The sequence below is a fragment of the Dipodomys ordii genome, unplaced genomic scaffold (assembly GCF_000151885.1).
Source record: "Dipodomys ordii isolate 6190 unplaced genomic scaffold, Dord_2.0 Scaffold23, whole genome shotgun sequence".
NCBI lineage: Eukaryota > Metazoa > Chordata > Mammalia > Rodentia > Heteromyidae > Dipodomys > Dipodomys ordii.
Window position 1 is genome coordinate 8,106,209 of NW_012267239.1, and position 14,891 is coordinate 8,121,099.

General features: G+C 46.3%; 1 protein-coding gene across 2 annotated transcripts in view; it reads left to right on the forward strand.

The window, feature by feature from the left end:
- The window catches only part of Gcn1l1 (GCN1 general control of amino-acid synthesis 1-like 1 (yeast)), a 64,249-nt gene that overhangs the window by 38,501 nt on the left and 10,857 nt on the right, over positions 1-14,891 (forward strand). For both annotated transcript variants that reach the window (XM_013014378.1, XM_013014377.1), the window contains 14 exons: positions 784-1,030; positions 1,631-1,752; positions 2,051-2,165; positions 3,049-3,228; positions 3,309-3,529; positions 5,375-5,443; positions 5,612-5,750; positions 5,839-6,035; positions 6,224-6,366; positions 9,382-9,499; positions 9,832-10,047; positions 12,411-12,575; positions 14,357-14,518; positions 14,791-14,883. In XM_013014378.1, coding sequence (XP_012869832.1) covers positions 784-1,030; positions 1,631-1,752; positions 2,051-2,165; positions 3,049-3,228; positions 3,309-3,529; positions 5,375-5,443; positions 5,612-5,750; positions 5,839-6,035; positions 6,224-6,366; positions 9,382-9,499; positions 9,832-10,047; positions 12,411-12,575; positions 14,357-14,518; positions 14,791-14,883 — 2,187 coding nt within the window. The remainder of the gene's footprint in view (positions 1-783; positions 1,031-1,630; positions 1,753-2,050; positions 2,166-3,048; positions 3,229-3,308; positions 3,530-5,374; positions 5,444-5,611; positions 5,751-5,838; positions 6,036-6,223; positions 6,367-9,381; positions 9,500-9,831; positions 10,048-12,410; positions 12,576-14,356; positions 14,519-14,790; positions 14,884-14,891) is intronic.

Below are 14,891 nucleotides of genomic sequence, written 5' to 3' on the forward strand. Positions count from 1 at the left end.
TAGCATACTGCTCTGCTTCCTGAGCTGAGATAGGAGGGTAGGACTGAATGTTTTTGTTTTTCAGAAACTTTGTTTCTGATCTATAAGGCCTAGCCAGTCTCCCCGTGACTTTGAGAAGTTTGGAGACAGCCTATTTTTAATTTTTATTGTTATAAAGGTGATGTACAGAGAGGGCTTACAGTTATGTAAATCAGTTAAAGAGTACATTTCTTTTTGGACAGTGCCACCCCTTCCCTCACTTTGTCTTAGTTTTTCCCTCTCATCCCCACACACAAGTTATGTAATCCTTTTCAACATAGTGTCAGTGAGTACCACTGCTACATTTGTGTACCCTTTGTCCCTCCATTTTGTGCCTTCCCATATCCTCCCAGACATCTACATGAACAAACAGGACAAAAAGGAAACAGGAAAGAAAAAAACAGCAAAAAAGAAATCTCTTGATTCTATTTCCTGGAGTTCCTTCCAATAAATATTACTCTGAATGACAGGCTATTTTATGGTGGTAAAGTGGCCTTTCTCAGTGAACCCTTTCTAAATGGACTTAGCCCCAGTTTTCTACTTAGACTAGGAGCAGCACCACAGGGCTGATCTGATGCTGCTATCATGTTGGTTTTGCACCATGTGCCCTAATGAAGCATGGGGGTCTTAGTGAGACTGTACAAAACAGCTTCTCCATTGGCCTGAGGCAGGTAGTGGGACATATGGTGTGTGTGGCATTGGGTTGTTGGTCACCAAGAACAGGCAGTCACTGAAATTGCACTGATCAGTGGGCTCCTTCCACAGGTCCAGGAGTCTGTGGCCAGCTGCTTACCTCCTCTTGTGCCTGCTATCAAGGAGGATGCTGGAGGAATGATCCAGCGACTCATGCAGCAGTTGCTGGAGTCGGACAAGTATGCAGAGCGCAAAGGGGCAGCATACGGGCTGGCAGGCCTGGTGAAGGGCCTGGGCATCCTCTCCCTGAAGCAGCAGGAAATGATGGCAGCGCTGACTGATGCCATTCAGGATAAGAAGAACTTCCGCAGGCGAGAGGGTGGGTATCTAAACTTGTTGCTGGCAGCATATGAAATGAGTGTGTGTGTGTGTGTGTGTGTTACAGAGATAATAGTGGTAAGTGTGACCATTAAGAGTGTTAAGTGTGACCCATCCCGGTCCTGTTCTTCCTGATTTGGTCTGGACTTTTTTTCCCTTAGTACTAGGGTTTAAACCCAGGGCCATACACCTGCTAGGTAGGCAAACACTTACCTACTGTGCCCAGCCTTTTCTATTTCATTTTGAGGAAAATTCTCCCTAAGTGCCTAAGCTAGCCTCAGACTTACGGTCTTGCTTCAGCCTTTCAAATCTTGAGATTACAGGTGTACATCTCCATACTTAGTGCTGTCCTGGTCTTTCTAATTTCAAACTCCACAGAACCCTTACTATAAGAGGCTTTATCTTTAGTTGTTAATGCTAAGTAGCCCCCAGCCCTCCTCTTCTCTGATCTACTGCACCCCTGCTTTGAGGACTGAGGCTGCTACACTATGTTCCCATTGGGTGAAGAGGTGGCAGGAGGGTGCCCAGCCCCTGTGTTCATGTGGCAGCCCTGAGAGGATGATCGATTTTCATGTATTCCCACGCCCCCCTTTCCCCACAGGAGCCCTGTTTGCCTTTGAGATGCTCTGCACGATGCTGGGGAAGCTGTTCGAGCCCTATGTGGTTCATGTGCTGCCCCATTTGCTGCTGTGCTTTGGGGATGGGAACCAGTATGTGCGTGAGGTAAGGCCCAATCTGCTTGGGAGAGCTGCTTGGGTATGTAGCTCAGCCAGGAAAGCTTCTGAGGTGGGGTAAATCCCCTGCCCCTGGAGCCCCTTCTGCCCTCACTTGGGGAGCTCGTTTCTGGGATGGATCCCCTCTGGCTCTTAAGGTACTGGAGCTTTGCAAGATGTGTTCTCAATGGACCCTGTAAGCTCTGGCATAGGGTCTGACATAATGAACCCCAGTATGTGTTGGTGACTCTTATCACTAGTGGTGGTATCAGTGCTTGACCACTGAACACCTTCTCTCCTCCCTTGAGGCTGCAGATGACTGTGCCAAGGCTGTGATGAGCAACCTCAGTGCTCATGGCGTGAAGCTAGTGCTCCCTTCCTTACTGGCTGCCCTGGAGGAGGAATCCTGGCGGACCAAAGCTGGTAAGGCTTTCTCAGCTTCCTTGCTCTGAAAAATGTCCTCGGCAAGGATTCAGGTAACCACAGCTATGGTCCTGTGCGTGTGGTCTCCAGCCCAGGGACTGAGACTTACCATGCCTTTAGGCAGCTTGGTCCTTCTGTAGTTTTGCATGTGTTCAAGCTCAGGAGTCTCTGATATGAGCCATAGCTCTCAGTCAAGAAATCCTGAGCTTGAAAGCTATTCTGCAGCGTTTACCCTCAATACAACTTTAAAAAAATGTAATCTTGGTCAGGTGTTGTGGTACATACCTGTCATCCTGGCTACAAGAGAGTCAGACATAAGTAAATGTCAGGCTGAAACACAGAACCTTATTTAAAAAAGAAAAAAGGTGGAGGTAATGACTCAAATGGTAGAATATCTGCTTATGAAACTCAAAAGATCTAACACTCATATATAGTATATGTGTGTGTATACATTATATAATATTAAAAATATATAAAATGTATGTAAATACATGTTTATATGTAATACATAAAGTGAAAGTTTCCATACGTGCATATCTTATAATATATAGTAACTAATATATATAGTGATGAATGATTTTCCTCATTCATACATATGACACTCGAAGCCAGGAAAATTCAGCGAATTGCCCTTGGATCACTGCCAGAACTCTCTGTCCTGAACTTGTCTCCTCTTTTCCCTATACCATCTGTCCCTCACCTGGGATTTCACAGCTCAGAGGCCCCGGGAGCCCTTTCCCCCTCTACCCTCCTCTGGGAATTGCTTGAGCACAACTTGCACAACAGCAAGCTAGCTGTCTCTGGCCAGTCATTTTGCACAGGTGACTTTCTTGCCATTCATTGCCCAGTGATGCAATTCTGGCCACATGTTTTCTGTCTGCAGGGTCAGTGGAGTTGCTTGGAGCAATGGCATATTGTGCTCCCAAACAGCTGTCATCCTGCCTACCCAACATTGTGCCCAAGCTCACAGAGGTGCTGACTGACTCCCACGTCAAAGTCCAGAAGGCTGGACAGCAGGCACTCAGGCAGATTGGCTCCGTCATCCGGAACCCGGAGATCCTGGGTATGCCTCTCTACTTTGCTTCTGGGGAATAGTGGGTCTGCCTCTTCCTAGACATGTACTAACTAACTTTTCTCCTGTAGCCATTGCCCCTGTCCTGCTGGATGCCCTGACGGACCCATCGAGAAAGACCCAGAAGTGCCTGCAGACCCTGCTGGACACCAAATTTGTCCACTTCATTGATGCTCCATCTCTGGCCCTCATCATGCCCATTGTCCAGAGAGCCTTTCAGGATCGTTCTACCGACACCCGCAAGATGGCAGCACAGATTATTGGCAACATGTACTCCCTGACAGACCAGAAGGTAGTAGCCTAGGTTGGGCTGGTGTGGACAGTTAGAGTGATGAAGATTTAGAATGCAGGGTTCTGCCCAGAGCAACATGGGATGTGAGCACTTTCCTGATTATATTTGCAGAGAAAAAAGAGCCATTTGGGGTATGAGGTAAAAGTTTGGCCTCTATGAGTGTCATCCAGAGCATAGTGGTTCAAGTTTTTACTGGTTTAGTTCCCAGCTAAGGTCTGTCCCAGTAGGCCTAGTATAGACTGAGGCAGAGTATGGGTTTTTGGAATCTCTGCTTCCATAGACAAGAAGATAAAGTGGAAGAGTTAGGCTGGACATAGTGACATGTACTTGTAATCCCAGCACTGCAGAGTCTAAGGCAACAGGATTGTTAGTTTAAGACTGGAAGGCTACGTGTAGACTCATCTCAAATAAATAAAATCAGCTGGGCACCAGTGGCTCACACCTGTCAATCCTAGCTACTCAGGAGGCTGCCAGCCCAGGCAGGAAAGTCCATGACACTCATCTCCAACTAACAACCAGAAAACCGGAAGTGGTGGTGTGGCTCAAGTGGGAGAGTACACCCCTTGAGCTGAAGAGCTCAGGGACAGTGCCTAGGCCCAGAGTTCAAGTTCCACAATGGAAAAAAAAATTACTAATTGTCCTCCAACATTAGAACAATTCTTTTTTTCTTTTTATGCCTATACTGGGGTTTGAACTCAGGGACTAGGTGCTGTCCCTTATATTTTTGCTCAAGGCTGGCACTCTACCACCACAACTCCACTTCTGGATTTAAAATTTGTTGTTGTTGTTGTTGGTTGTAGGGCTTAAACTCAGGGCCTGGGCACTCTCCTGAGCCTCTTGTGCTCAAGGCTAGTGCTCTACCACTTGAGCCACAGTGCCATTTCCTCCACTTCTGGATTTTTGATGGTTGGAGATAAAGAGTCTCACAGACTTTCCTCTTTTCTTCAAACTGTGGTTCCCAGATCTCAATCACCTGAGTAGCTAGGATTATATAGGTGAGCTACCAGCACCTGGCTAAAACAATTACTTTTAATATTTTTTATATTCTTGAATATTATTTCCTAGTTATAACAAGTTAATCAAAACTTGGCTTTTAGTGTGCTATACTGTCTCAACAAATTCATATGTCATAATTTACTTGATCTTATCATTGGTCTACAGTGTCCAAGGTTGTTTTATTTTATTTATTTATTTTTTTTTGTTTTTGGGTCCAGTCATGGGGCCTGAACTCTGGGCCTGGGCGCTGTCCCTCAGCTCTTCAGCTGAAGGCTAGTGCTCTACCACTTGAGTCACAACGCCACTTCCGGCTTTTTTCTTTTTTGCTTATGTGGTGCTGAGGAATAGAACCCAGGGCCTCAAGCATGCAAGGCAAGTGTTCTACCACTACTCTACCAGGCCTGTTTTTTTAAAACTTAAAGCCTGCTGCAATGAACATAAGGCATTTTGTATATTTACAATAACTCCTTAAAGCCAAATGTTACATCAGAAGCCATATACATTTTAAGCTAAGAAAGAGAAGATAATAGTGAGATTCTGATAGAGTACCAGAAATACTTTTCTAACAACTACAGAATCTAAGCAGGCTTTGCTCCCAAGAAAAGAACAGGAGTTAGGCTTTGGTTTGTAGCTGGTGGCTCTGTTTGGCCTATGAGGGTAGTGCCTTGAAGGAATTGGTGAGAAGAGCTTTGTCAGTGATCCAGCTCTTCTTGTACAGTGAGGTTCTTATGCATGGGTCCTGCTGAGAGCTTCTTTTCATCTCAGTGCTGAGGTCAGGGTCCACCACAGAACAGGGGCTGAAGAAAGCCAGAGCCAGACCTCGGCTTCAGTCAACTCTTGTGTTTTCAGGATTTGGCTCCTTACCTGCCCAGTGTAACACCTGGCCTGAAGGCCTCACTTTTGGACCCTGTGCCTGAGGTGAGTGTGGGGTGGGGGAAGCTCAGTATTTTAGACTAATCAGTGGAAAACTGATTCTGCAAAGCTGCTTTTGTGTTCATCAGGCAAAAGGAAGGCTGGTGGCCCTTCCCTGTTTCTGTATGGCTTTCCTTTCCTGAACTGCTTTTCTTCACCTGTGTCACTTGACAGGTGCGGACAGTGTCTGCAAAGGCTCTTGGGGCTATGGTAAAGGGCATGGGGGAATCCTGTTTTGAGGACTTGTTGCCATGGCTGATGGAGACACTGACGTATGAGCAGAGCTCTGTGGATCGCTCAGGCGCTGCACAAGGTGAGGCTGGAGTAGGCACAGGGGCCAGACTGGAAGTGCCCTGGAGGGGTCTCTGCTCCAGTAGGTTCATTCTGTCCTTGCTTTACAGGGTTGGCTGAGGTCATGGCTGGTTTGGGAGTAGAGAAGTTAGAGAAGCTGATGCCAGAAATTGTGGCTACAGCCAGTAAAGTGGACATTGCACCCCATGTTCGAGATGGCTACATCATGATGTTCAACTACTTGCCCATCACCTTTGGGGACAAGTTCACCCCTTATGTGGGGCCCATCATTCCCTGTATCCTCAAAGTAGGTACCAGTAACATTGAGGAGGGAGGAAGGGAGAGGGTGCCACCGCTCTCCTGGAGACTGAGAGCTCCCTATTGGGGGCCAGGTGGCAGGAGTTCCTGTCATAGTCTTCAGAGAGCTCCAGTTTGTTTTGGCCTGGGTATGTAAGGGGAGGCAGCCCTGCCCACCACCTTTTTCCATGTGCTTAGGCCCTGGCTGATGAGAACGAGTTTGTGCGAGACACTGCCCTGCGTGCCGGCCAACGGGTCATCTCCATGTATGCTGAGACAGCTATCGCACTGCTGCTGCCCCAACTGGAGCAAGGCCTCTTTGATGACCTCTGGAGGATCCGGTAAGGACTTAGGCCCAAAGATCCAATGGGCCCAGGTTTTGCATTTTGGGAATTCTGGTTGCAAAATGAAAAGCAGAAAGTTTCCATGGACTCTCAACTTTTTCCAAACCCGTAATTTTAACCATTATGTTATCTTATTTTCTGTAGCAATGTCTTTATTCTGGTTCTTCTTTAAAAGGTCTCTCTAAGCCAGGTACCAGGGGCTCCTGCCTGTAATCCTAGCTGCTCAGGAGGCTGAGATCTGAGGATCATGATTCAAAGCCAGCCCAGGCAGGAAAGTCCATGAGATTCTTATCTCCAATAAACTACTCAGAAAAGGCTGGAAGTGGTGCTGTGACTCAAGTGGTAGAGGGCTAGCCTTGAGCACAAAGAGGCTCAGGGACAGCACTGAGGCCCTGAGATCAAGCCCCAGGACCAGCAAAAAAAAAAAAAAAAAAAAAAGTTTCTCTATTTACTCCTACAGTTTCTACTAAGAGTAATTGTGAGGAATCTTTCTCCTCGTAATTCTACTTCTTGGAATTTATTTGAAAAATAAATTTGGTCAAGTGTTTAGAGCTGTGTACATAAAATTGTTTTTTAATCTTTGAAAAAATTGGAAGCTGTTTTGAAATAGGATAGTATATCCATGCAGTGGGCATTTACTCTGCTATTACAAAGCATAGTATAGGCTGCCCAGAGAATTCCCCAGCCTGTTGTTAACTGGACAGTGTAGGCTGTGCAATTTGACCTGTTTCCCACATTGTGTGGGTTATATGAGTCCATTTGTAGTGTAAGGTGTGCAGTATCTGAGTGACTACCTGAGGGTTATTTGCACACTCTTTATCTTCCCACCTTTCTCAAATTTTCAGTTTAAATGTGACTTATTTTCCTGGTTTATTGCTTTTATTTATTTATTTATTTTTTGTCGGTCATGGGGCCTGAACTCTGGGCCTGGGCGCTGTCTCTCAGCTCTTCAGCTCAAGGCTAGCGCCCTACCACTTGAGCCAAAGTGCCACTTCCAGCTTTTTCTGCTTATGTGGTGCTGAGGAATCGAACCCAGGACCTCATGAATGCAAGGCAAGCACTGTACCACTGAGCCACCTTCCCAGCCCTATTGCTTTTAATTCTATAGTCCTAGCTACTTGGGAGGCTGAGACTGGGAGGATCATGGTGTTAAGGCCAGCCTGGGCAGAAGAATTCCCAAGACCACTTCCTTAACCCATAGCTGGGTGCAGTGGTGAAGTGGTGTTCAATGAGTTATCTAAACTGCATGTTAGACTGAGATTGAAAGGATTGTACTTCCAGGCCTGCTCAGGCAGAAAAGTCCTCAAAATTCTGTCTCAATAGAGGAAAGCTGGATGTTGTAGTATGCACCTGTCATTCCAGCAACAACAGGAAGCCTAAAATAGGCAGATCACAGTCCAGGTGCATGCCTAGGCAAGAAGTGAAATCTTATCTCAAGAATAATTAGTAATGCTGAGTGCTAGTTGCTCCTGTCCCTAATCTTAGCTACTCTGGGAGCTGAGACATGGAGGACTGAGGGTTCAAAGCCAGCCATCTCCAATTAGCTAGCAAAACAGTGGGATATAGGAGTGGCTCTAGAGAGCCAGCTTTAAGTAAGAAAGTGAATGAGAGTGTGAAGTCCTGAGTTGATTTCCCACTATCAATATAAACCACACACACACAACAATCAGCAAAAAATGGGGCTGCAGTTATAGCTTAGTGGTAGAGTGCCTGCCTAACAAGTCCAAGGCCCTGAATTCAAACTGTAGTGCCATTAAAAAAATAAATAATAGAAACAATAAACCTAATTTAATTTGAGAAGAAATAAAATTCATCCTTCTAGTCTCGTCTCTGTGTTTCTCCACTTGAGATGATCTGTCTTTGCTTCCTGTGAAGCTTCTGTTGGGTAAAAGCGCACTTTCAACCTTAGCCCTCTCTCTGTGCTTACATCTTTTATTATGGAAATTTCACATATGCCTCTAAAAATGTTTACTTTCCTTTTTGCTTTTTCTTGCCATGCTTGGGGACTGAAACCAGAGCCATGTACATCCATAGCCCTTTTCTGATGTGAAAGTACTCGATCACTATTTCTGGCCCTTTTCTAATAGTAACGTACTATGCCACTGAGCTACATCCCCAGCCTTCCAATACTAAAGTAAGCATGTTTACTACCAGAAAACTTGGAAAATGTGGGAAAGCATGTAGAAATGAAAATCATCTTAGCACCACCCCACACCCCATTCTAAGATAGCCACTATAAAATTTTTGGGTGAAGTGGCGCTGTGGCTCAAGTAGTAGAGCACTTGCCTTGAGCTGAAGAGCTGAAGGACAGCACCTAGGCTCAGAGTTCAAGCCCCATCACCACCACCACCAACAACAAAAATTTTTGCTTCCAGTCTTCCTTCTGTATAGTGGTGGGGCGAGCTCTGAGACTGTCACTTGAGGCTGTATAATTGACTGTTCTTTTTGTTATGGTGTGCGGGGTGTTGTTTGTTTTTTGGTGTTTCAGTCACTGCGGATGAAACTCAGGGCTTAACTCTTGCTTAAATAGGTGTTTTATTACTTCAGCCCAAGCCCATTCTGCTTGCAGTTTTTCAAAATAGTCTTGTACTTTTGCCAGGCTGGTCTTGGACTGCAGTCCTCCTATTTATGATTCTTAAGTAGCTAGCACTATAGATAATGTTCCAATATCCTTGGCTTGTTCTGATAGGGTCTTTTTTTTTTGCCGGTCATGGGGCCTGAACTCTGGGCCTGGGAGCTATCCCTCAGCTCTTCAGCTCAAGGCTAGTGCTCTACCACTTGAGCCACAGCACCACTTCTGGCTTTTTCTGCTTATGTGGTGCTGAGGAATCGAACTCAGGACCTCATTCATGCAAGGCAAGCAATCTATCACTGAGCTGTCTTCCCAGCCCCTGATAGGTCTTGCTGTCCTTTTCCTTTAGTTGGCCTTAAACTGCAAGCCTCCTATCTGCCTTGTGAGTAGCTAGGTTATAGATGTGATCATGGTAACTCTGTTCTTGACCTCCTTCTCAGGTTTAGTTCTGTTCAGCTCCTTGGGGATCTCCTATTCCACATCTCAGGGGTTACTGGGAAAATGACCACAGAAACTGCGTCTGAGGATGATAACTTTGGAACTGCCCAGTCAAACAAGGTGGGTGCCTGGCATTTGTTTTCTTCCCATAGTTGGTGGGAGGGGTAGACCCTGATGCTCATGCAGATGATTTTTTTTTTTGGGGGGGGGGTCCGGTCATGGGTCTGAATTCTGGGCCTGGGCACTGTCCCTCAGCTCTTCAGCTCAAGGCTAGCGCTCTACCACTTGAGCCACAATGCTACTTCCGGCTTTTTTTTCTGCTTATGTGGTGCTGAGGAATTGAACCCAGGGCCTCATGCATGCAAGGCAAGTGCTCTACCACTGAGCCACCTTCCCAGCCCCTCATGCAGATGCTTTATACTGTGTTTTTCATCCCCTTCTGTTGGCTGCAGGCAATCATCACTGCCCTGGGGGTTGATCGTCGGAATCGGGTACTGGCAGGGCTCTACATGGGCCGCTCAGACACCCAGCTGGTGGTGCGACAGGCCTCTCTGCACGTGTGGAAGATTGTTGTCTCCAATACTCCCCGCACCTTGCGAGAGATCCTGCCAACTCTCTTTGGTCTCCTTCTGGGTTTCCTGGCCAGTACTTGTGCAGATAAGAGAACGGTAAGTCTCTGGGGCCTTGCTTTGCCCTAGCAGCCATCATTACCTCCTTTTAGTGGCAAGAGATGTATATCTACAGAGCCTGGGAGAGACCCAAGTGTCCCCTGTTTCACAGAGGACCATTTAGTTTACTTAGTCATTCAGCAGATATTTACTATGTGCTAACATACAAGAGCCTAGTGACTGAAGAAGAAACGCAACCTCATTTATCCTGGTTAAGGAGATGCATATTAATCAGATAATCACACAGACAGCTGTCAGATCAACTGTGGCAAGTGCTGAATATACCTATACATGATTACAGGGGTGTGTGGCTTAGCAAGCGCAGCAAAGTCTTCTTGGGAGAAATGATGCTTAAAAATGAAAATGATTAAGTATTAACCAGCTAAAGAGTGGTGAGAGACTACTACACAGGGCATAGTGCTTTAGATACCAGGCCGGATATAGGGTAGGCAGGGCCATGATACACACTAGAGGTTGAGCAGAGGCCATTGAAGATGGAGAAATAGGGAGGAGAAAGCATGGTTTTAGATATATAAGGTTGATGCTTAGGTGGAGACGGATGAGGTTCAGTGGTTGGGAGTAGGTGCGGAGTCTGGGCTAATGATCGTCTGCTGTGTAGTCTTTTTTGGGGGGCAGGTAGGAGAGGTCAGTTGTAGGTCTGGAACTCTCAGAGCCTGGGGGCTGTCCTTGAGCTCTTTTGCTCAAGGCTAGTACTCTGCCACTTTGAGCCACAGCTCTACTTCTGGTTTTTTTTTGGGTCCATTCGTGGGGCCTGAACTCTGGGCCTGGGCGCTGTCCCTCAGCTCTTTGGCTCAAGGCTAGCACTCTACCACTTGAGCCACAGCTCTACTTCTGGCTTTTTTCTTTTTGCTTATGTGGTGCTGATGAATTGAACCCAGGGCCTCATGCATGCAAGGCAAGAGCTCTACCACTGAGCCACCTTCCCAGCCCCTCTACTTCTGGTGGTTAATTGGTTATAAGTCTTTTCTGCCCAGGCTGGCTTCAAACCTTACTCCTCAGATCTCAGCTTCCTGAGTAGCTAGGATTATAGGCATGAGCCACTGGCACCTGGCTATCATATTAGTCTCTTTTGGACAGCTTCCAGCCCCCATCTGGTAAGCAAATTATATATTTAGTTTTAGGTGTTGTTGTTGTTGTTGGGAAGGTTGTGGGATTTGAACTCAGGGCGTGGGCACTGTCTGAGCTCTTTTCACTCGAGGCTAACGCTCTACCACTTTGAACCACAGCTTCACTTTCAGTTTTCTGGTTGTTAATTGGAGATAAGTGTCTTCATGGACTTTCCTGCCCAAGCTGATTTTGGACTGCGATTCTCAGATCTCAGCCTTCTCTACCAAGGATTACAGGCATGAGCCACCAGTACCCAGCTGTATTTATTTTTAAAGAAAAGTTTGTATGAGACCTAGGGAGGATGTAGGTTTTTTCCCTTAAAGAGTGTTCCAAAGCCTGGCGCTAGTGGCTCACACTTGTAATCCTGGCTACTGAGGATGCTGAGATCTGAGGATCATGGTTCAAAGCCAGCCTGGGTAGGAAAAGTCCGTGAGACTCTCATCTCCAATTAACCACCAGAAAACCCAAAGTGGTACTGTGGCTCAAGTGGTAGAGCACTATAGCACCCAGGCCCAGAGTTCAAGTCCCATAACTGACAAAAAAAAATAACAAAAAACAGTGTTTCAAATTCAGTTCCCTTTGAGCAAAAGTAAAAGGCTAAATTTACAAGGAAATTGAATGCCTTGGTCATGCAGCCTGTAATGAATTTCATATTAATTGTATACTATACCAGCTTCTGCTTTAGGCTGTAGATGTGTGTGAAACAGATAGGGGCTTTCTCTCTCCTCCCCCATCCCCCCCTTTTCTCTCCTGTCTCTCCCTTCCTCCTTCTCTCCCTCCCTCCCTCCCCTTCTCCCCCTCCCTTCCTTCCTTTCTCCCTTCTTCCTCTCCCTTTCCTTCCCCTTCCTCCCTTCCTCTTCTTCCTTTCCTTTTCTTTCAGCATACATTAGTTAGTTGTAGAAGAGTGGTTTCATTTGGACATTTCCACATACGTATACAACGTGTCCGGTCAACCTCAGAGATAGTTTGGTTTTCTTTTCTAGGCAGGGTCTCCCTGTATAGCTCATGATCCTTCTGCCTCAGCCTTCCTAGTACTGGGATCATAGTCATGTGTCATCATACCTGGCCTAAAAATAGTTTTCTTTTGTAGTATGTTTTCAGGTTCTCAAGGGCTCTGTAGGGGTGAGAGGGTTTGGGAAGCTACATTAATGACTTAGATAAAAGCCTGTGCATTGTCCTCTGGGTGACCTTAGGTTTGCAGGAAGTTGATATCCTGACTTAATCTCTGCTGACAGATTGCAGCTAGAACACTGGGTGATCTTGTCCGGAAGCTTGGGGAGAAAATCCTTCCTGAGATCATCCCCATCCTTGAGGAAGGCCTGAGATCTCAGAAGAGCGATGAAAGGCAGGGAGTGTGCATCGGGCTGAGTGAGATCATGAAATCCACCAGCCGAGACGCTGTGAGTATTCTTCACTCCCCCCCCCCCCCCCCCCCATTCCCCAGTCCCAGGTCATGTACCTGCAGGTGCCTGGTCACAGAGCTGGGAGACGTCACAGGAGACAGCAGCCTCACTGGAGGGGAGCTGCTGGCAGCAGGATGCTGATTGGCCTAGCTTAAATTGCTTCCTTCTTAAGCTTTGCTATAGGTATTACAACTAAGGCTTTCTTAAGTAGTCTTTGGAAACTAAAATAACTATTCTTGAGTTTTTGCTGTCTCATGTCATCTATAAAATAGGCCAAAAATTGTGGTGCCTCCGTAATGGGAAAGGAGGCGTGCACTTGAGTGTGGCAGAGAGCATCTGGGAGCAGGGGGAATGTACATTCATTCTTAGAAAAAGAGATTAAGTACAAGTGGGTGGAAATGTATTGTCTGGCAATACTTTTTCCCTAGTCAAGAGGTTTGGAGTACTTGATTGTTAAGGTTTGACTTTACTTTCTAAGGTCACTGATACTCAAAACACAGCTAGGGTGTAGATGACAATGAATGTGGGCTCTTGAGTTGTGTGACAATGTAGATGGGAGTTAAGTGGATATCAGTTAAAGATAAAAGCAATAGTCAGTTGCTTTGCCTGAGCATCCTAATTGGGTTACTAGATCCCCTCCTCTGTGTCTGTACATCTTATATTTGGTCTTTCACATGTACAGTTGGCAAAGAATCCAAAGATTCTGTCACCCAAAAGTTGTAAATAATTGAGTAGTTTCTGGGTCTTCATATCTGTGTCTATGGCCCAATGATGTGGCTAGCACATCAGCCAGTTCGTAAAATTCAGAGTGAGTTTTGCTGTGGTAGACTTGGTTACTCAAGAAACAGAGCCATTGGGGCTGGGAAGGTGGCTCAGTGGTAGAGTGCTTGCCTTGCATGCATGAGGCCCTGAGTTTGATTCCTTAGCACCACATAAGCAGAAGAAGCCAGAAGTGGTGCTGTGGCTCAAGTGGTAGAGGGCTAGCCTTGAGCTGAAGAGCTGAGGGACAGTGCCTAGGCCCAGAGTTCAGGCCCCACAACTGACCATAAAAAAAAATAATAATAATTTAAAAAACACCAAAAAAAAAAAAGAAACAGAGCCATCACTAGGCTGGTTAGAGACGTAAAGATTTCATACAAGAAGACATACTTGAATTTTTTATTTTTTGGTTAGTCGTGGGACTTGAACTCTGGGCCTGGGTGTTGTCCCTCAGCTCTTCAGCTAAAGGCTAGCGCTCTACCACTTGAGCCACAGCACTACTTCTGGTTTTCTGGTGGGTTTTTTGGAGATAAGAGTCTCACAGACTTTGCTGCTCGGGCTGGCTTTGAACCATGATCCTCAGATCTCAGCCTCCTGAGTAGCTAGGATTATAGGCGTGAGCCACTGGTACCCGGCTGTATTTGGGTTTTGAGGCTTGAATTATTTGGAATTTCCCAAGAGAATGAACAAAAAGTCCAGGGAGAGAGAGAGAGGCAGATCCTACAGGCCTTGCTGTAGGAGGAGTTTAGGAGTTTCCATAAAGATAGGAAGTACCTGAAAATTCATTTGGATAGTTGGAACTCTCAATTGTTAAGTCTGGGTGAGGGATTCATGGAGGTACCTCATGTATCCTCTTTCTCTCTGCATTTTTGTATTTTTATGGTATAGGGTTAACCGAAAAGTCCAGCAAAGGGGTTAGTGGCTTGGCTGGGTTAGAACCCTTGGCCTTGTCCCCTCAGTTGCTTCTGTTTGCTCTAGGTATTTTCTGCATTTGTATAGCTGCACTTGTACTGTTGTAGGTGTTGTATTTCTCTGAGTCCCTCGTGCCCACAGCGAGGAAGGCTTTGTGTGACCCGTTGGAGGAGGTCCGAGAGGCGGCAGCCAAGACCTTTGAGCAGCTACACTCCACCATCGGCCACCAGGCTCTGGAGGACATTCTCCCATTTTTATTGAAGCAGCTGGTAAGTGGATCTGCCACACAGTGTGTCTTTTCCTATCTTTGTAGCAGCAAAATAATAGAGTGATAACTGCCACTGCAGTTGGAATGTGGGCCTTTTAGGGGGAGGGGAGGAGTGGGGATGTGCATCAAGATTGGACTTGGCTTTCTGCTTCTCCTTGGACAGCAGTTAAGTATGTGAGCATTGGGAGTGGAGGAGGCAATTGGCAGTGGTTTGTTCAGCAGTAGAGGTGTAGGAGCCAGCTCCTCAGTGTTGTCTGCAATATCCCTCTGCAGGATGATGATGATGTGTCAGAATTTGCCCTGGACGGTCTAAAGCAAGTTATGGCCATTAAGAGTCGCGTAGTGCTGCCCTACCTCGTCCCCAAGGTAAATCC